Source organism: Hemiscyllium ocellatum, chromosome 7, assembly GCF_020745735.1.
Source record: "Hemiscyllium ocellatum isolate sHemOce1 chromosome 7, sHemOce1.pat.X.cur, whole genome shotgun sequence".
NCBI classification, from domain to species: Eukaryota; Metazoa; Chordata; class Chondrichthyes; order Orectolobiformes; family Hemiscylliidae; genus Hemiscyllium; species Hemiscyllium ocellatum.
In genome coordinates, this window is record NC_083407.1 from 60,209,325 (window position 1) to 60,229,815 (window position 20,491).

A 20,491-nucleotide genomic window follows, 5' to 3' on the forward strand; every position below is an offset into this window, starting at 1 on the left:
ACAACTTGCCCACCAACGCCATCAGGCTCATTGGTCTATAGTTCCCTTGCTTGTCTTTAACACCCTTCTTAAACAGTGGCACCACGTTAGCCAATCTCTAGTCTTCCGGCACCTCACCTGTGGCTATTGATGATACCAATATCTCAGCAAGGGGCCCAGCAATCACTTCTCTAGCTTCCCACAGAGTTAATGGTACACCTGATTAGGTTCTGGGGATTTATCCCCTTTTATGCGTTTTGAGACATCCAGCGTTTCCTCCTCTGTAGTACGGACATTTTTCAAGATGTCACCATCTATTTCCCTACATTCTATATTTTCCATGTCCTTTTCCACAGTAAACACTGATGCAAAATACTCGTTTAATATCTCCCCATCTCCTGTGGCTCCACACAAAAACCGCCTGATTTCCCTCTCAAGTATACTCCTACTGCCTTTATACTCTTCTAAGGATTTATTTGATCTATCTTGTCTATACCTGACATATGCTTCCTTCGTTTTTTTAACCAAACGCTCAATTTCTCTGGTCATCCAGCATTTCTTGCACCTACCAGCCTTTCCTTTCACCCTAACAGGAATATACTGTCTCTGGACTCTTGTTATCTCAGTTCTGAAGGCTTCCCATTTTCCAGCCATCCCCTTACCTACGAACATCTGCCCCCAATCAGCTTTTAAAAGTTCTTGCCTAATCCCGTCAAAATTAGCCTTCGTCCAAATTAGAGCTTCAACTTTTAGATCTGGTTTATCCTTTAAGTTTAAACTTTTTTTTTTACCATTTTTGTTCTGTCTCTTATTTTTTAATCCAAACTTCCTTTTGCTCTCTTTTTTCATTCTCTGTATCTGATTTGACTCTGAATTCGATATTCAAACGGACACTCGCTCATTTTAATCAATCAAAATGAAGATGTGTGAGAGATACATTGTTAATTGCCCTGTTCATCGAGGTCCTGGATGCCCCATAGAGACAACAAACATTTTTTGAACAGGTGGATGGCAAGGGCCTCAAGTACAAATACCACAGGAGGTCAATGGGAAAGTGCAAATGGAACAAACTGTTTACGCATACTCTTGCTTCTCAGTGCAACATCTGATCTGAATACCCACCAGAGTGAGTCACCATGCTAGTTTAAGTGATACCTCCCCTCTTCATTATTCCATTGCAGGGCTTCATGCCTGTTGGCTTCCCACTTTCCACAATTTGTTTTTAAACAGTCTGACTCATGTCTGTTCTTTAATCAACTAAAGCTCCCCCTGTCCTCCTCCCTCCAATCCACCAACCCAACGTATCAACACAATTTGGCAGTGACCCCTGCTGAGTTCAAATGAACAGCTTTGTCAAAGGAAGAATACGTGTGATCGGGGGATGTCAAACTATTTTTTATTGCTTCTAGGAAATGGGTCAGAGACACAGCTTGAAATCTCATCCATTTCAGAGAACTCTGAAGTCCTGTAGTGTTAACTCTCTGTGGGTCAGCTATATTGGACTCAAACAGGACTATGGACATGCATTACACTCATGTCTCCCCATGGCAACATAGACTGAAATTGTGAATGGCAATAATAACTCAAATGAATATTACACATAGTGAAAGCACACAAGTGCAACTTGCAGTAAGCTGCAAAATTAACTAAAACACCTAATTTCACTATGTTTGTGACTGAAGGACATATGTTTGTGATATAATGAGGAGAACTCAGGGATATATGTTAGAGAATCAATAAACGATAAATTCCTTCTCCCAAATTTTTTCAAAGGAACAGCTGTCATTATTTTCACATTTTGTTACTGCAGATCAGAGATCATTAACATTTGTGGATATGAAAATAAATGAGATGCTCTTTTTCCATTGAGCTATGGAATATTGTGTTAGATATCTTCAAATATTTTTAAAATTCTGAATAGATGGAAGATTGGAAAGTTAGAATGGAACTTTAGGCCATGTCACCTACTAGAGGAGATTTTAAAGACATGCAGCTTTGGGTCACACAATCATCCAAGAAGTGATGCAAATTCCCACCTCTTCCTGACACCATTCTACCTGCAGCCACGAGGCTATCACAGTGTGGGCACTGCCAAGGAAAACGCATTGAATTTGCCTGTCCTCTTCATGAGGGATACCCTTGTAACCAGGCACTCTGTGCCCAATGAAGGGATTTGGATTCAGCAAGGGAGGGAACTCAACCCACTTTTCTTATTGTCAATCTCCCTGCTTCACTCACCTCTCTATAAAATCCATTGTCAATCCCTGGTGAAGCTTTCATTGCAGTCTCAGCGGTGATCATTGTTCTGTTAACTCTGCTGTTACTGCAGCACAGCTGGAATCTGATTGGACATCAGCTTGTTGCAGGGTTGGGGGGGGTGGAGGTTGGATTTCTGCCCTACCACAGCTTCAAATATAATGAAAGAACCACACTATGGCTGATTGCAATAAATTATGTCAGGCCTCCCAAAAATGATCAATTCAGCAATCCCATCTCCCTTCCAGTTGGTATGCGGGAACCCCATTTCATACATTGAGGCACATACTTTTACAGAGGCAGAAAGACTCTGTGGACATGGAACAGTGGCAAGAAAGATGCAGCTTTTGAAAACCTGTCTTCATTTGGGGTGGGAGGGAATGGAGATGAAGTAACACTCATATAAAGGAGAAAGTAGTTCATAGAGTCATAGAATCCCTACAGTGTGGAATCAGGCACTTTGGCCCAACAAGTTCACATCTACTCTCTGAAGAGTAACCCACCCAGAACCATTCACATACTCTATTATCCTATATTGACCCCCAACTAATGCGCTTAACTGACACATCCCTGAAAACAAGGGGAAATTTAGCGTGGCCAATTCACCTAACCTGTAAATATTTGAACTGTGGGAGGAAACCAGAGCATCCGGAGGAAACCCACACAGACACAAGGAGAACATGCAAACTCCACACAGACAGTTGCCCAAGGCTGGAATCGAACGCAGGTCCCTGGCACTATAAGGCAGCAGTGCTAACCACTGAGCCACTGTGCCGCCCCACCATTGAGCCACTGTGCCACCCTGTATGTTATGCAGTAGGTTAGCAGGCAATGATTTTCAAGGCAGTTTAATCAGATATATGTACGGAAGTATCTAATCGACTGTAAGCAACTTCTGGAATATACAAACAGGTTAACAGATTTGGCAAAGATCTCAGAACTTTAAATCAGTACTCAGTTTAAATCATTTATATATTTAAAAAGTTCAGTTTGTTTAAAGCAGTGCTGTACAATATCAGAGTCAAACTTGATTTACCTTCAGCCAGATTACTTGAGGATGAGGTCTGCCTGTTATCTTGCAGGAGAATTTACCGCTCTGTCCTTCTTTGACAATCAGCCGTGTTGGTTTAGTGATAAATTTTGGTGGGCTTTCACCCCAAATACTCGGCCTGTTTTCCACTGATGGAGTAGAATATCGACTGCAATTAAAGAAATAAAGCCCTTTTCAAAAATACTTCCTTTAACTATTTTGCACTTTCTAAAGAAAATGATCACAGTAAAATTATGATACCATGCCACCATAGCCAAGACTCAAATGACAAAACGTTTTCGACGATATAAACGTCTTTTGCAGCATTGCAATCATATTTACGATATGGGTATTCCACATTTAATGCCACCTATTTAGTATTGTTTTGCTTTAATTTTCAGCATGTTCTTATGACCTGAAATCTTGTTGAGCACTGAAAGATTCTTTATGACATGTTTACAGGTGAATTTGAGATCCATACAGTATTGGCATCACCTTGTGCTCCCAGGAGGAGGTTGAACAGTTCATCAACTTCATTAACACCTTTCACCCTGACTTCAAATTCACCTGGACCATCTCGGACACCTCCCTCATTTTCCTGGACCTCTCCATCTCCATCTCTGACAACCGACTAACCACACAGACCTACTACAAACCCACTGACATCCACAGCTACCTGGACTACACCTCCTCTCACCCTGCCTCCTGTAAAAACGCCATCCCTTATTCCCAATTCCTCCGCCTCTGCCACATCAGTTCTCAGGATGACTAATTCCCCCTCAGAAAATCCCAGATGGCCTCCATGTTTAAAAATCGCAATTTCCCCTCCACATGATCGACGATGCCCTCCAGTGCATCTCCTCCACTTCCTGCACCTCTGCCATTGAACCCCATCACTCACAATGCAGCAAGGACAGAAACCTCTTTGGTCCTCACCTTCCACCCCACCAACCTCCGCATACATTGCATCATCTTTCGCCACTTCTGACCCCTACAACAGACCCACCACTAAGGATATATTTCCTTCCTCACCCCTATCAGCGTTCCGGACGGACCATTCCCTCCTTGGCTCCCTTGTCAGATCCACGCCCACCATCAAACCACACCCCACTCCTGAGACCTTCCCCGCCACCACAGGAAGTTCAAATCCTGTGCCCACACCTCCCCCTTGACCTCCATACATGGCCTCAAAGGATCTTTCCACATTCAACAGAAATTTACCTGCGCCTCTGCCAATGTCACCTACTGTATCCATTGCACTGATGTGGTCTCCTCTACATTGGGGACAGGATACTACTTGCAGATAGTTTCAGAGAACATCTCTGGGACACCCACACCAACCAACCCCACCGCCCCGTTGCTGAACACTTCAACTTCCCCTCCCACTCCAGCAAGGACATGCAGCTTCTGGGCCCCCTGCCTCGACAAACCTTACCAGCTGACACCTGGAGAAAGAATGCCTCATATTCCACCTTGGGAACGTGTAACCACATGGATCAATGTGGATTTCACTAGTTTCCTCATTTCACCTCCCCCCACATTATCCCAATCCCCAGCCTCCAACTCGGCACCGCCCTCTTGACCTGTTGATCACCTTTCCCATCTATCCGCTCCACACCCACCCCCAGACCCATCACCTTCCCCCTCACCTTCATCTACCTGTTGCATTCTCAGCAACCTTCCCCCAACCCCAACACCCTCCCAGTTATCTCTCAGCACCCCCAGCCCACAAGCCTCATTCCTGATGAAGGGCTTATGTCCGAAAAGTCAATTCTCCTGCTCCTTGGATGCTGTCTCCTTTTCCAACACCATACACATAGAGTCATAGAGATGTACAGCATGGAAACAGACCCTTCGGTCCAACCCGTCCATGCTGACCACATATCCCAACGCAATCTAGTCCCACCTGCCAGCATTTAGCCCATATTCTTCTAAACCCTTCCTATTCATATACCCATCCAAATGTATTTTAAATGTTGCAATTGTACCAACCTCCACCACTTCTTCTGGCAGCTCATTCCATACCACCCTCTGCTTGGAAAAGTTGGCCGTTAGGTCTCTTTTATATTTTTCCCCCTCTCATCCTAAACCTATGCCCTCTAGTTCTGGACTCCCCGACCCCAGGAAAAGATTTTGTCTATTTATCCTATCCATGCCCCTCATCATTTTGTAAACCTTCATAAGGTCACCCCTCAGTCTCCGACGCTCCAGGGAAAACAACCCCAGCCTGTTCAGCCTCTCTCTATAGCTCAAATCCTCCAAACCTGGCAACATCCTTGTAAATCTTTTCTGAACCCTTTCAAGTTTCACAACATCTTTCAAATAGGAAGGAGACCAGAATCACACGCAATATTCCAACAGTGGCCGAACCAATATCCTGTACAGCCGCAGCATGACCTCCCAACTCCTGTACTCAATCATCTGACTGATAAAGCAAAGCATACCAAACGCCCTATTCACTACCCTATCTGCCTGTGACTCCACCTTCAAGGAGTTATGAACCTGCACTCTAAGCTCTCTTTGTTCAGCAACACTCCCTAGGACCTTACCATTAAGTCTATAAGTCCTGCTAAGATTTGCTTTCCCAAAATGCAGCACCTCGCATTTATCTGAATAAAACTCCATCTGCCACTTCTCAGCCCATTGGCCCATCTGATCTGAGGCAACCTTCTTCGCTGTCCACTACACCTCCAATTTTGGTGTCATCTGCAAACTTATTAACTATACCTCTTATGTTCACATCCAAATCATTTATATGATTGACAAAATGTAGAGGACCCAGCACTGATACTTGTGGCACTCCACTGGTCACAGGCTTCCAGTCTGAAAAACAACCCTCCACCACCACCCTCCGTCTTCTACCTTTGAGCCAGTTCTGTGCCAAAATAGCTAGTTCTCCCTTTATTCCATGAGATCTAACCTTGCTAATCAGTCTCCCATGGGGAACCTTGTCGAAAGCCTTACTGAAGTCCATATAGATCACATCTACCGCTCTATGTGGACTTCAGTAAGGCATTCAACAAGGTTCTAGAAGAAAGTGAGGACTACAGATGCTGGAGATCAGAGCTAAAAATGAGTTGCTAGAAAAGCGCAGCAGGTCAGGCAGCATCCAAGGAGAAGGATAATCGATGTTTCGGGCATGAGTCCCGAAGAAGAGCTCGTGCCCGAAACGCGATTCTCCTGCTCCTTGGATGCTGCCTGACATTCAACAAAGTTTCCCATGGGAGACAGGTTAGCAAGGTTTGACTGCATAATGCACATTGTAGGAGTAAATTACTGCAGATGCTGGAATACTGCAGGTACTGAAAATAAAAAAAAGCTGGAAATCACATTGGGTCACACAGCATCCAAGACTCATCTAGACTCGAAATGTTAGCTTCCTTTCACTCCACAATTACTGTCTGACCCACTGTGATCTACAGCATTTGTTGTTTTCTGTACGTAATATGGAGTACCTGGCCCATCTAGTACAACCTCACCATTTCTTACACTTGAGGCTGCTCACTGCCTTGACCTGTGCCATATTGTTGCGAGAGATTTGCAGCAGGGATGCCCCCTTCCTAGACACTGAGCCACTTGCCAAAACGGTACCCTAACCACCCAGTGTCCACCCAGACACTGTCATTGCCCCCAGCACTTGTCTCGTCCTGACAACAGGGCCATCCCCTGCTTCATAGGGTGCCAGTCAGCTTGGAGCTCAGTAGCTTCTTTCCTACTCAGAGGATGGGGCACTTCCAGGACTGAGCTCAGCAGCAACTCCCAGCGCACAAGTCAGGGCTGAATTCAACAGCTGACCTGCTCTGACCTGTGAAGGGACTGCTGCAACTAACCTCAGACTCCTTCCCCACAAGTCTGCCAGGTACCCAGTGAACTCTGTTCCCCAACATTTATCCCCCTCAACCCTGAACAGATAGTGAAACAGAGAACCCCTGCAGCCACAAGGAGTATCCCCAATGACCAGGTGCCTCAAGTGGACCCTGCAGGTGGCGACAGCAAGTAAGAAGGGGCATAGTGCTCCTCCAAACAGACACTATCAAACAGCGTTCACAATGCCACAAAGAATGAGCAAGGGCTCCAGCAATTCTGGTCTCCATCCTACAGAAAGGTTTTTGTGAAACTTAAAAGTGTACAGAAAAGATTTACAAGGATGTTGCCTGGGTTGGAGGGATGCGGCTATCGGGAGAGGCTGATTGGCTGGGGCTGTTTTCCCTGGAGAGTCAAAGGCTGAGGGGTGGCATTACAGAGGTTCATAAAATAATGCAGGGCATGGATAGGGTAAATAGACAAGGTCTTTTCCTTGGGGTGGAGGTGTCCAGAACGAGAAGGCATAGGTTTCAGCTGAGAGGGGAAAGATTTAAAAGGGACCTAATAGCCTGCTTTTGCATGCAGAGGGTGGTTGGTGTATGGAATAGCTGCCAGAGGAAGTGATGCAGGCTGGTACAATTACAACATTTAAAAGGCATCTGGATGGGTATATGAACAGGAAGGGTTCTGAAAGATATGGACTATGTGCTGGCAAATGGGACCAGATTAATTTAGGATATCTGGTCAGCATGGGCAAGTTGTACCAAAGGGTCTGTTTCTGTACTGTACAGCTCTATGACTCTAAGAGGCTCACAGTCTGATGAGCATTGGCTCCTTAGCAATATTCACCCAGCTCCACAATTGAAGCTCTGCTGGAGGAGGTGCAATCAGTAACGTCTTACATTTTCCTCATATATCAGTATGTTCCAACTCACTTCCACAGTGATTCAATTTATCAATTGCAGGAAGTTATTCATTTAAAGTACTCTATTTTGAACTGCAGGGCACCAATATAATGTCTTGATTTTGTTCCTGCTAAGAAAAGCCTGATGGAACACACTCTGGTTTTAACACAGATTCTATGTCTCATTTAAAGAATTTTCATATAAAGTCAGATTTCCAGGAACACATGTAGATTTTTGAAGTCAGAATTTTTTGCTGGAGGTATTTTTATTCACTCAGGGAATGTGGAATTCACTGGCTGCATCAGCATTTAATGTCCAACTCTAATTGCCTTTGGGAAGGTGCTGTTGAGATGCATTCTTGAATTGCTGCAGTCCATTTGCAAAAGGTTTGCAAAAGGATATTCTGTGAAGATATCTATATGGAGGAAGTGAGGACTGCAGATGCTGGAGATCAGAGTCGAGATTGTGGTCCTGAAAAGCACAGCAGGTCAGGCAGCATCTGAGGAGCAGGAGAATCAACGTTTCGGACCTAAACCCATCATCAGGAATGAGGCTTGTGGGCCGGGGGACTGAGAGTTAAGGGGGGTGGGGGTGGGGGAGGGTTTGGGGATAAGGTAGCTGAGAATACGATGTAGACGAAGGTGAGGGAGAAGGTGATAGGTCGGAGAGGAGGGTGGAGTGGATAGATGGGTAAGGTGATAGATAGGTCAGGAGGGTGGTGCCGAGTTGGAGGCTTGGGACTAGGATAATGTGGGGGGAAGGGAAATGAGGTAACTGGTAAAATCCACATTAATCCTGAGTGGTTGCAGGGTCCCAAGGCGGAATATGAGGCATTCTTTCTCTAGGCATCGGTTGGTGAGGGTTTGCTGATCGAGGAGTCCCAGGAGCTGCATGCCCTTGGTGGAGTGGGAGGAGGAGTTGAAGTATTCACCATTGGGCGGTGGGGTTGGTTGGTGTGGGTGTTCCAGAGATGTTCTCTGAAATGAATTACAAGTAAGCTTCCTGTATCTCCGACGTAGAGGAGACCACATTGGGTGTCATGAATACAGTAGTTGACATTGGTGCAAGTACAGGTAAATTTCTGTTGGATGTGGAAGGATCCTTTGAGGCCTTGGACGGAGGTGAAGGGGGTGGTGTGGGAGCAGGTTTTATATTTCTTGCGGTGGCAGGGAAAGGTGCTGGTTGTGAGGTGTGGGCTGATGAGGGTGTGTAGACCTAATGCGGGAGTTGTGGAGGGAATGGTCTCTCTGGATTGCTGATAGGGATGGAGAGGGAAAAATGTATCTGGTGGTGGGGTCCGTTTGTAGGTGACAGGTGGTGCGGAGGATGATGAGATGTATGTGGAGGTTGGTGGGGTGGAAGGTGAGGACTGGTGAGGGTTCTATGCTTGGTGCAATTAGAAGGGTGGAGTTTGAGGGCAGAGATGTAGGAAATGGAGGAGATGAGCTGGAGGGCATCATCGACCACATGGGAAGGGATATTGTGATCTTGGAAGGAGGAAGCCAGCTGGGATTTCCTCAGGGGTAATTGGTCATTCTGGGAACAGATAAGGTGTAGGCGGAGGAATTGGGAACATGGAATGGCATTTTTACAGGAGGTAGGGTGGGAAGAGATGAAGAAGTATATGGTCTTGGATTTGGAAAGCTCTTCAAACAGCTGTGTTAAACATCCAAGACCAAGTGAGTATTTTGCTTTTCTCAGGAAATACCACACTGCATCCTAAAATGTCTGCAAGATATTGAGGGTGAATTCTGGTACAGAGTTCCATACACCTGATGATGCTGGCCACAGGGTGAATAAATTTGTTAGTTTGGTCTTGCGAAAGAGAGAGCCAAAATTGGAAGGCTCTTCAGTCATGACTCAAAAACATTCCAGAATGTTGATCCTGTTACTGGACCATTTATAGCATAACTGAGCAACAAGGCAAGGGTTGAGAGCTGAATACTTAAACTTATAAATTAATCTGAAAAACATATTTGAAAAGGTTTAGACAAAGCAAGGCTGAAAGTGGTTAAAATGTTTGCCAAGGATCTGCAAATTGTGTTTTGCTTCTAATATCCCAAGCTGCTGAAAAAGAAGCACTGAAATGTACCTTTACCCCAATGTGGGCCTCCAATGTACTTGGTCGCCAATTTAATAGTCTGTGCAGCCCCTGTGAAAATGCTATCATTGAATGCCTGTGCAAATACCACGGGGAGATGTTCCATCCCAAGGGATGATGGGCTTGGAAGATGGTTGGCAGCGAATTTCAGTTACCAGCTGACATGCCAGTCTGCCTACAGGTTCCTAACTCCAGCTTATTTTCAGGAGGTAGCTTATGAGGAGAGTGGGCAAGGTTAGCAGCTACCGTCTTGCATTGGTGGGTAGACAATTGAAGTGTTAATAGAGGGACCCATCATATGCTATTTGGGTTTTCCAGATCACCCTCTCTGCAGCATGCCAGTGAAAGGTGGGTGGGGGGGTGATTGGTTGGTGGTGGTGGTGGGGGACACTCATGGTAGCTGATTTACATTCTTGATTGGTTGATTTATTGTTGTCACGCATACTGAGATACAGTGAAATGTGTTGTTTTGCATCCTATACAGGCAGATGGTACCATACAAAGTGCATCAGGGTAGCAGAACAGAGCGCAGAATACAGCATTACAGCCACAGAGAAGGTGCAGAGAGAGAGAGAGAGAGATCAGAATTAATATTTGAGAGGTACCTGCAAAAGTCTTATAACAATGTGAAAGAAGCCGTTCTTGAACTCTCTCATATTCAAACTCTTATATCTTCTAGCCAAAGGCAGAAGCTTATATAAACAAATTTTTATATCTTCGATATACCTTTTTCTTTTATATTTTCATTTCCAACTTTAATGCATGGATAGATCCACCATGGTTCAGGCACAACCATGATTGCAGGCTATCCCATGGACAGAATCCCTCTCTGGAACTATGACTTTATCCCATTAACAAGTTTTCAGAGGCCACTTCCATCTTGAGGTGTCCTTATGTTCGCCAACCTATAGAGGCATGCCCATTGCTCCCATTGGTCCAACATGGTCACTTTACAAGGTCACTATTCCTAATTAGATTGTGGTGGGATGAATTGTTTTGAGAGGAAATGTTTTGAATTCGCCATGTCCTCAAAAATCTCTTCTGGGGTCCGCTATGGTTACCTCTAGTTTTCTGACAGAGAATCGAGCCCAGGGAGGTCAGGCTGATTACTGAAACTAAAATACAGCTCCATATAACGTGAAAATAAATTTTATTGACAGTTATCACCTTTAACGAATGCTTCGTCTTTAACATGTCAATATAACAATCCCTGATTTACTTTATGAGATATAACAAACTATCTCAATCATTAGGAGTTAAGTCATTTCCTAAATAGTTGATACATGAGTTAAAATTTACACAGCTCCTTGGAATTATTATTTGAAAAGTTTGAAATGTTTTGAAAAATTATATGGAATACTTGCATTTTGGCCTCTAGTACTTCTCTTGAAAAGCCCTGTTTCAGAAATAGAGCTGATCAACATGGGATCAACTGGTAGACTGGATTTCCCTTAAATAGATTGTGCATGATTTCTGTCAGCTGACCTGAACCCAGTGTGACCACTGAACCCATCTTATCCCACCGACAAAAATTTCAAGGTCTAAGCCTCCTTCACTGTAAGGTGCAAGGTCACCAACTAAAAGGAAAACTTACCTCTGCAAGGGCAAGAAACAGAACACTCACTGAAGCAAATAAAGAAATGAAAGGACATTTAGAAGAACCAAAAGAGACCTGAAAAAAAATCTCAAAAGGGCTTAGGTAGAAAATCAGTTCAGGATTTGAAGGCTGAGAAGTGCTCATCATTGCGCATTTCTCTGTGAAAAAGGAGCACATGCCTTCTGCCATTGTCCCAGAAACTATGTATTGTTCTATATTCTATGTTCTATGTAACCTCTTTCCTGGCCATCTCTTGGATCGCTGGTGGTATGAATAGAAGTAGAAATGACCTGTGGGTTTTTTCTCCCACTGTCACTTGATTGTGCAAGACAGTAAAAGGCTTGCTGAGGGAATAAATGCAGGTTGAGAGCAATGAGCATTCTTAATGGATTTTTCCATTCTTTCCAATTAATTTGTACATGGGAGGTCCTGAAATGTTTTTCATAACATGAGCCGAAACTTCAAATACAACATTAGAGCCTATCATTTCAAATACTAAAAACTTTGTGCTGTGCACTTCTGATTCATAGCAAGATACAGTTAATATTCTTCTATGATATTACAAATATACAGTTTGAATGATGTGCCCAATTGGTACATAAAATGTGAGTATTTCTCTCAAATCTGGGCCATCTTCACACCACATGCTGGTTGGAAACCATATTTTTAACCACAAATCACAGGTATCAGATAAAATCAGTTCTTCCATGTAATAAAGCTGTCAGAAATGTAAATGAAGAACAGGTCAGAAATTTATAATGTTTCTAGATCATAATGTTCCACTTCTGCAAATAAAAGATTACAACTTAACCCTCTCTTCTGTATTTTTTTTTTAAATCCAGCAAGTTATCATAGTGATGTTTGATTTAGCAAATGAATGCACACTGTCTTAGAATCCTGTCACTTTGTACATTTGAGAATATTAATAAAAATATTGGATAAGTATGAAATAATGATCCTAAACTATTAAGGACCTTTTAGTGTAGTGGCACTTTAATGAAAACATAAGATCTAATATAACTAAATAGCCTAATACTCCCTCAAACACATCTCTACTTGTGAATGCATATAAAAATCAGTTGTAATAAATGTCATACAGTCACAGAGATCTGCGGCAAAGAAAGGCATTTTTCTCCTCATTACACTTTGCTGGATTTATTATTTCTGTCCACCCAAATTGAGCACTTCTGTTCATTGCAAATGGGAAGGATAATTCTTTTCTCCTTAAGTTCAGACCATCTCTCTTATTTCCTGATGTTGAGGCAACTTCACTGTAGGCTTCCATGCATTTGAACAGCGGGTATTAAACATATTAGCATCAGCATAGCCATCCACATTTAGATAAGACTGTATTTTATGTTATCAATTCAATGCTGGATTTGCTAACATCAAGCAAAGTTTTGCAAACACACTGTAATTTCCTTAAATCATTAACATACCTTCAGCCATAGAAACATTGTTGCCTCTCATAATTCTTGAGACGGTTTAGTTTCTCAAAGCAACTTGTACTAAGGCCAACAGAGAAAATGATTTCAAGTTTGATTCACCAGCCATGGTGTTAACTGATCTGAGCTGTGATGGAAGCAAGTGTGCCACATAGCTTTGAAAGGAACATAGTCAACCTATTTGGACATGTTATGACACACCCCTGTGGTAATCACATCCCTTGGTGGGTCTTGAATTCAGACTAATTGTATCAGAGATAGGGACACTACTACCATCCCACAAGATTCTTTGGATTGCTTTGTGCCAATCTCACATATCTCTTCAATTCAGTGCGACATGAAACACAAGAGATTAATTACATTCTTTCTCATTACAATCATAATGTAAAATTTTCGCTGAAGCAGTAAAGTCGAGTTGGAAAATTTCCCAACTCAACAGGCCTATCTTAACTTAGAAGGGCCTAGTTGGACTCAATCTTTGCTCCAGGGATGTTGGAGCAGGATAGAATCAGGCCTGATGAATCTGGAAGCAAATCCAAGGCAACTACTGGGATGGCAAGTGCAGAAACAAGTTAGCCTTGTTTCTCTGGGACTTCATACCACTTATTTTAGATGCTGTATTGTCCTCAAAGACTTATACTCCACACCAAACATCCACCTTATACTCTCTAAACCAGTTACATGCCAGTTATTGCTCCAAACCCACCCTCATGCCCATATTGTGTTATGTCTCATGGTCAATACTCCAACATGCCTTTAAGATCCATGCTCATGATATGATCAATCCATTACAGCATGTGACCTGGGGGTCACCATCTTAACTGGGACTATTTGAAGTATGGAACACTACTGAAAACCCAAAATCTGATATAACTGAAAGGCTTAATACAAGCCCAGACACGTCTCAGCTTGTGAATGCAGGTAAAAGCCCACTGTACTAAATGTCATAGTCATAGAAAACTCCAGCAGAGAAAAAGGCCTTCAACTCATCGAGTCTGCACCAGTCAAAACCAATCACCAAACTATTCGAATCCCATCTTCCAGCACTTGGCCCATATCCCTGTGTGCCTTGGCATTGCTTGTGTACATCTAAATACTTCTTTAATGTTACAAAGGTTTCTGCCTCCACCACCCTTACAGGCAGTGAGTTCTGGATTCCTACCTATCTAAATGAATAAGATTATTTTCATATCCCCTCTGAATCTCCTGCCCCTTACCTGAAATCTATTCCCCTGATCATTGATCCCTCCACCAAGAAAAATAGTTCATTCTCTCTCACCTGTTTGTGCCCCTCATAACTTTCATGCATCTCAATCATGTCCCCCCTCAGTCTCCTCCGCTCCATGGAAAACAACACCAGTCTGTCCAATCTCCTTTCATAACTAAAACTCTCCAGTGCAGGCAACATCTTGGTAAATTTTCCTGCACCCTCTCCAGTGCTCTCAGATCTCTCCAAAAATGTCTGTTGAATCCTTCAATATCATGTTATCCGCATCTGGTTTCTTATGTTATGAGGAACAATGTAAACATTGTCGAATCTGGTAAAATACCTGGTCAAAATCCACATTAACCACCCCTGCCATTTTGACACTCACCCACACTGTGCCCCCCTCACCCCATGCCTCCATGGGAAGGCAGGAGCCCACAGGTCTCCCCAAATGAGAGTTAATGCAGGGATGCTTTTGATGTAAGAAAGCTGGACATTCTGGATAATAGATAGGATTAAATACCTAGGAATAGGGTACATTTATTCCAAAGTGCTAAAGGAAATTTAGAAGAAGTGAAGTTTTGACAATAATCATGAAGGAGCTCTTAGACATTGTAGAAGAGCTATAAGATTAGAAATAGGTCAATATGATGCTTGTATTCAAAATGGGATGAGACTGTAATTTGAAACCTATGTGAAATAACAGAATTGGTTATAGGCATAAAATTGAAGATTATCTGTACAGAATAATGTAAGTAGTACTGGTGGACTCCAGAGAAGAAAATCTTGCCTGACCTACTTTCTGGATTTCTTAAAAAATACAATGTCCCATGTAGATTATGGTAAACATGGCCTTCATTGGACTTCAAGGACGCACTTGACAAAGTTGCACACAAACGTTAATAATGCTCTGAATAGTGAACACTTGTGATACTTGCTGATTGCAAAATCTCAGAGGGTGGTGCATATATGGAAAGAGCTGTGAGAGGAAGTAGTGGAGGCTAGTACAATTACAGCATTTAAAGGCATCTGGATGGTTATATGAATAGGAAGGGTTTGGAGGGATATAGGCCAGGTGCTGGCAAGTGGGACTACATTAGGTTGGGATATCTGGTCAGCATGGACGAGTTGGACCGAAGGGTCTGTTTCCATGCTGTACACCTCTATGACTCTATGACTTGACTGAAACATGTAAAACATTGGTCAGAATAGTTCTTTCTCGTTGCAAGAATATACTCAGTTGGATTATATAAAGATGTGTGTTGATACTATCACTAATTTATATCAATAATTTGAACTCAGATACTCAATTTTCTATGTTTCCAGGAGATAGTAAACAAATTGAGAGTCGAACTCTGGTTGACAACTCAGAAATCATAGAATGAGTTGCAGAAAATTTGTAATCTGCAAGAAAATGAGAATAAATTGTATACAAAGAAATAGAATGTGTTACACATTGAAGGAAAAATGAGTGATAGGGATATAAATGATGATGAACAAGCTGCAAGCAACAAAGTCTACAGAATTTTGACCTCCACAATAAGAACTGTGGAATATAAATCAGACAAAATTAGACCATGCAATGGTTTGCTCAGACAATATGCTGAGCACAATGTGCTCTCTTAGTCTTGAGACACCAGGGGACATTCACTTCAAAGCCACGTCACAGGGCTGGTTTTCAGAACAAAGAACAAAGAACATTTAGAACCCAGGAACAGGCCCTTCGGCCCTCCAAGCTTGTGCCGATCCAAATCCACAGCAGGGCAGTACGGTGGCTCAGTGGTTAGCACTGCAGCCTCACAGCACCAGGGACACGGGTTCAATTCCTGCCTCGGGCACTGCCTGTGTGGAGTTTGCACATTCTCTGTGTGTCTGCATAGGTTTTCTCCCGCAATCCAAAGGTGTGCAGGTTAGGTGAATTGGCCGTACTAAATCACCCATAGTGTTCAGGGACATGTCAGCTGGGTGCTTTAGGCAGGGGTAAATGTAGAGGAATGGGTTTGGGTGGGTTACTCTTCGAGGGTTGGTATGGCCACGTTGGGCCAAAGGTCTTGTTTCCACACTGTAGGGATTCTAATTCTAAACCTCTCGCCCAATTCCTAAGGATCTGTATCCCTCTGCTTCCCACCTACTCATGCATCTGTCCAGATGCACCTTAAGTGAATCTACCATACCTCCCTCTACTATCTCTGCTGGCAACACATTCCAACACCTACCACCCTCTGTGTAAAGTATTTTCCACGTGTATCGTTTTTCCTCTCACCATGAATGTTATTGAATCCCTCGCCCTGATAAAAAGCTTATCTCTATCCACCCTTTCTATACCCTTCATGATTTTGTAGACCTCAATCAGGTCCCCCCCCCCCCAATCTCCTTTTTTCTAATGGTTACATTCCCACAGTGTGGAAACAGGCCCTTCAACCCAAGAATCCACACCAACCTAGACCCATTCCCCTAACCTATATTTACCCCTGACTAATGCACCGAACACTATGGACAATTTAGTATGACCAATTCACCTGACCTGCACATCATTGGATTGTGGGGGGAATCCCAAACAGACACGGGGAGAACATGCAAACTCCACACAGACAGTCACCTGAGGCAGGAATTGGGAAGCTTTTAAAGAACAACAGATGATAACTAAAAAGAAAATACACAAAGAAAAAATAAGGTATGAAGGTAAACTGGCCAAAAATGTAAAGGAGGATAGTAAAGGCTTTTTTAGGTATGTGAAAAGAAAAAAATTGGTTAAGACTAAAATTGGTCACTTGAAGTCAAAAACGGGTGAATTTATTATGGAGAACAAAGAACTGGCAGAAGAGTCGAATTGGTACTTTAGATCTGTCTTCACTGGGGAAGACACAAGCAATCTCCCAGATTTAATAGTGGCTGAAGGACATGAACTGAAGAGAATTTACATTAGGCAGGAAATGGTATTGGAGAGACTGTTTGGTCTGAAGGCTGTTAAGTCCCCGGGACCTGATGGTCTGCATGCCAGGGTACTGAGGAGGTGGCTCTAGAAATCATGGACGCATTGGTAATCATTTTCCAATATTCTATAGATTCAGGATCAGTTCCTGCAGATTGGAGGGTGGCTAATGTTGTCCCACTCTTTAAAAAAGGAGGGAGAGAGAAAACAGAGAATTATTGACCAGTTAGTCTGACCTCAGTGGTGGGAAAAATGCTGGAGTCAATTATAAAGGACGAAATTATGACACATCTGGATAGCAGTAACAGGATAGGTCAGAGTCAGCATGGGTTTATGAAGGGGAAATCATGCTTGACTAATCTTCTGGAATTTTTTGAGGATGTAACTCTGAAGATGGACAAGGGAGATCCAGTGGATGTAGTGTACCTGGACTTTCAAAAAGCCTTTGATAAATTCCCACATAGGAGGTTAGTGAGCAAAATTAGGGCACATGGTATGAGGGGCAAAATAGTGACATGGATTGAAAATTGGTTGGCTGACAGGAAACAAAGAATAGTGATAAATGGCTCCCTTTCGGAATGGCAGGCAGTGAGCAGTAGGGTACCGCAGGGATCAGTGCTGGAACCGCAGCTTTTTACAATATACATTAATGATATAGATGAAGGTATTAAAAGTAATATTAGCAAATTTGCTGATGACACAAAGCTGGGTGGCAGGGTGAAATGTGAGGAGGATGTTAGGACAGGCGAGGTGAGTGGACGGATGCATGGCAGATGCAGTTTAATGTGGATAAATGTGTGGTTATCCACTTTGGTGACAAGAACAGGAATGCAGATTACTATCTAAATGGAGTCGTTAGGTAAAGGGGCAGTACAATGAGATCTAGGTGTTCTTGTACATCAATCAATGAAAGCAAGCATGCAGGTACAGCAGGTAGTGAAGAAAGCTAATAGCATGCTGGCCTTAATAACAAGTGGAATTGAGTATAAAAGCAAAGAGGTCCTTCTGCAGCTGTACAGGGCCCTGGTGAGACCGCATCTGGAATATTATGCTGCTAGGAAGTCTGCTGTCTTGGTGTCCCTGTGGTTATTGTTGAGTCCCTTGGCCAGTATTGTTCCTTCCGAGTCTGTGAGCTGTCTGTGGGAGAGGTTTTTAAGCCAGGTATGTGTTGTGGTGTCCTCTCTGTTGTCTGTTAGTTTTGGCCATTTTTTCTTGCACAGTTCCTGCACGAATGCCGAAAGAATCGATATAGGCCACCAGTCAACAAAGCACAAGCCAGGGACACAGCCAGACAGAACGTATTCAGGATGATCCAGGTAATGATTACAGACACACACAACAGACTTCACAAATACAGACAAGAAATTGTGTGCCAAAAATCGTCAATTTCAAAAACCACCAATCAGAAATAGATCCGGACGATAGAACAGGCCGTCACCATAGGACAGAACAGGACCACACACCGCAAAAAAACGCACTAAAAGAAAAAAATGGACAAACTAACACACAACAGAGAGGACACCATAACACATACCTGCTGGACATACAGAACAGACAACAAGACGGGGAACCTATCAACAAAGACTGCATACTCAAACTACTGGACCTGTGCCTCACAACACACTTCATAACAGAAGCGGTAATGCAAAGGTTAGAAGAAATAGTCTTACCGCAAATTCAACCCAGACTCTGGGTCAGATATATAGATGACACCTTTGTAGTCATTAAAAACACAGAAATAGAAAACACACACCGGATCATCAACGATACACTCACAGAAATCAGATTCACTAGAGAGGAAGAAAGAACAACCAACTCCCATTCCGAGACGTGATGGTACAGAGAACCCCGAACAGAGAATTCACCACAAAGGAATACAGGAAAGCCACACACACAGACCAAGTTCGGAACTATGAAAGCAACCACCCCAACACACACAAAAGAAGTTGCATCAGGACATTGTTCAAAAGGGCCACAACACACTGCAGCACACCAGAACTGCAAAAAGAGGAAGAAGAACACCTTTACAATGTATTAGCCAAAAACAGATATCCCTGCAATTTCATCAACAGGTGCCTAAGGGAAAGACAATGCAATGAGAACATGCCACAACCCAAAGGACTAGCCACGTTACCATACATCAAGAACATTGCTGAACTGACAGCCAGACTACTACGACCTTTTTCGCATCAGAGAGCGGCGGGAGCTGGGCGGAAGTGAAGGCAGAGCGCAAAGCCGGTTGGGAAGGTAAGTGATTGTTATTTGAGTGGGTATGTTCTAGACCCCAGGTCCTACAAAGCAGGGCCTCGTCCTCTAACCTAAATTAAAAGTCCACAGATTTGCCCAAAAAATAGGGTCAAAGGAAGTTCCTGTGGATTGAAGAGTGAGGCTTTAGCTCAGGAGTCTTTGACAAGGAGGTTGAGTGAAGTGATTACGCCACAGTTGAAGAGGGTGAAGACATGACTGCCCAGCTGGTTCAGTGTGCTAAGTGCTTGATGTGGGAGGTCAACGACTTTGGTGTGTCTGGCTCATATAAGTGTGGAAAGTGTGTGCATGTTCAGCTACTGACAGAGCATATTGCAGCGCTGATGAAAGAACTCGAGGATCTTAGGCTCATCCGAGAGAATGAGATCTTTCTGGACAAGACCTTCAGCGAGGTTATTACACCAATCGTACCAGAAGAGAGCTGAAGAGAGTAGACGATGAGGAAGGCAGAGAGGAGACAGGTGCAAGAGACCCTGGGGGAAGTACCTGTCAGGAACAAATTGAATCTTTTGTAAACAGTAGAGACAGATGACACTGCCAGTCCGCGAGGTGGCCAGGTCTGTCAATCAAAAGTTGGCATGGAGGCAGAGTGGAAGAGTCGGACATCGCACAGAGCCGCGGTAATAGCGGACTCCATAGTGAGAGGAACTGACCGGGGTTTTTGTGGCAGCAGACGGGATTTAAGGGTGGTGTGTTGCTTTCCTGGTGACAGGGTTAAAGACATCACAGACAGAGTGCAGGAAATCCTCAAGGACAGAGGTGAAGAGCCAGAGGTGGTGATACATGTCGGAACAAATGATGTCGGGAAGAAGAGGAGGAACATACTACAGTGGGACTTCGGAGAACTAGGAAGAAGGCTGAAAAGTAGGACGTCTAGGTGCTTATCTCCGGTTTACTTCCAGTTCCTCAGGCTGGTGAGGCCATAAACAGGGAGATAATGGACTTGAATGTGTAGCTGGGGAACTGGGAC

General features: G+C 43.5%; 1 protein-coding gene across 3 annotated transcripts in view; it reads right to left on the reverse strand.

Moving 5' to 3' along the window:
- LOC132817098 (myosin light chain kinase, smooth muscle-like) overlaps positions 1 to 20,491 on the reverse strand; it is a 429,362-nt gene that overhangs the window by 221,510 nt on the left and 187,361 nt on the right. For all 3 annotated transcript variants that reach the window (XM_060827247.1, XM_060827248.1, XM_060827250.1), the window contains one exon: positions 3,272 to 3,434. In XM_060827247.1, coding sequence (XP_060683230.1) covers positions 3,272 to 3,434 — 163 coding nt within the window. The remainder of the gene's footprint in view (positions 1 to 3,271; positions 3,435 to 20,491) is intronic.